Source organism: Habropoda laboriosa, unplaced genomic scaffold (genome assembly GCF_001263275.1).
Source record: "Habropoda laboriosa isolate 0110345459 unplaced genomic scaffold, ASM126327v1 scaffold42, whole genome shotgun sequence".
Lineage (NCBI taxonomy): Eukaryota > Metazoa > Arthropoda > Insecta > Hymenoptera > Apidae > Habropoda > Habropoda laboriosa.
The window spans coordinates 1,517,047-1,518,169 of record NW_017100181.1 but is presented as its reverse complement, the minus strand read 5'-3'; the positions used below and the strand labels follow the sequence as shown (position 1 = coordinate 1,518,169).

The window sequence follows — 1,123 nt, the reverse complement described above, 5'->3', positions numbered from 1 at the left end:
AATAATTTATTACAATTTTTATATTAGAATAGTTAAAATGCAAAAGAAAAGCAATCAGCTTTTAAAGTAAACTTTTGATAGATCTGCATTAATTGACTAATTTTCATATTTAATTTTACATGATTTCCTAAAACAAATTATAAAATACAGAACTTGTCCAAATATAGTACTAATACTTTATAATACAGTATATAGATGTCTAAAACCTTCTTAAACATGTCAAAATTATTCAAGCAATTTATTCCTAGTATTTTACTGTATATATTTTACTTATATCATGTACTGAATTTGTGGACCATAACAATTTTTAAGGAAACAAAAACAAGATAATAAATAATAGTAGATTACATTTTGTAATGATTACAAAGTAAAAAAAAAATAAAGATAAGAAACTACATTGTATAATAAATACCTAGTGTGACGATTGATCTTCCTGAAAGTCCACAATTTTCTAATTTAAGCACATGTAGATGGCAGACTAATCGCAACGCACGACTCAAGATATTCATATATTGTTCATTAAGTATTACATCCTTTGCTTCAAGATGTTCTAAACATTGGGTCTAGACAAATAATGATTACATTAATTATGTATTAAATAACATAAAGCTAAATTTCAAAAATATATAATTTAGGCTTAATTTTTAATTTTGCTGTCCTTCATAATTATCTTGTATACAAGGATCAACAAAATAATAAAAAATCTTATTTAAAATTAATAATAAGTGCATAAACGTTTTTTGTTAAAAAGGTATATATTATGTATACCTTTCTTATCATATTTGCACATGCTTGCCAACCATGAATCCCAATGCTTTGATTAGATGAAATATTCAAGTGTTTTGCAGATTCATAATACTCTAACATATCAAATAATATCACAGAACTCTATAACATAAAGGTATCAAACAATATTAACTGACATTTTCAAAGAAATAATTTTTTAATTATTTTAAACTGCAAATTTAAAAAAATACCTCATCATTCAAAGATGTAGCTTCTAAATCAACTTTATTAAAGTGGATTCTTTTGAAAATTTCTTCCAATGGTTCTGCATGGTTAACATCCAATGTCTCCCCTTTTAAATTTAATTCTTCATTTCGCAATTCAGATGTATCTAAAT

The 1,123-nt window shown here is 24.0% G+C and overlaps 1 protein-coding gene across 1 annotated transcript in view; it reads right to left on the bottom strand.

Moving 5' to 3' along the window:
• LOC108579073 overlaps positions 1-1,123 on the bottom strand; it is a 12,297-nt gene that overhangs the window by 7,387 nt on the left and 3,787 nt on the right. Inside the window, exons 3-5 of the mRNA XM_017942515.1 lie at positions 978-1,123; positions 769-888; positions 413-563 (exon numbers count right to left, since the gene is read on the bottom strand). Of these exons, the coding sequence (XP_017798004.1) occupies positions 413-563; positions 769-888; positions 978-1,123 (417 nt within the window). The remainder of the gene's footprint in view (positions 1-412; positions 564-768; positions 889-977) is intronic.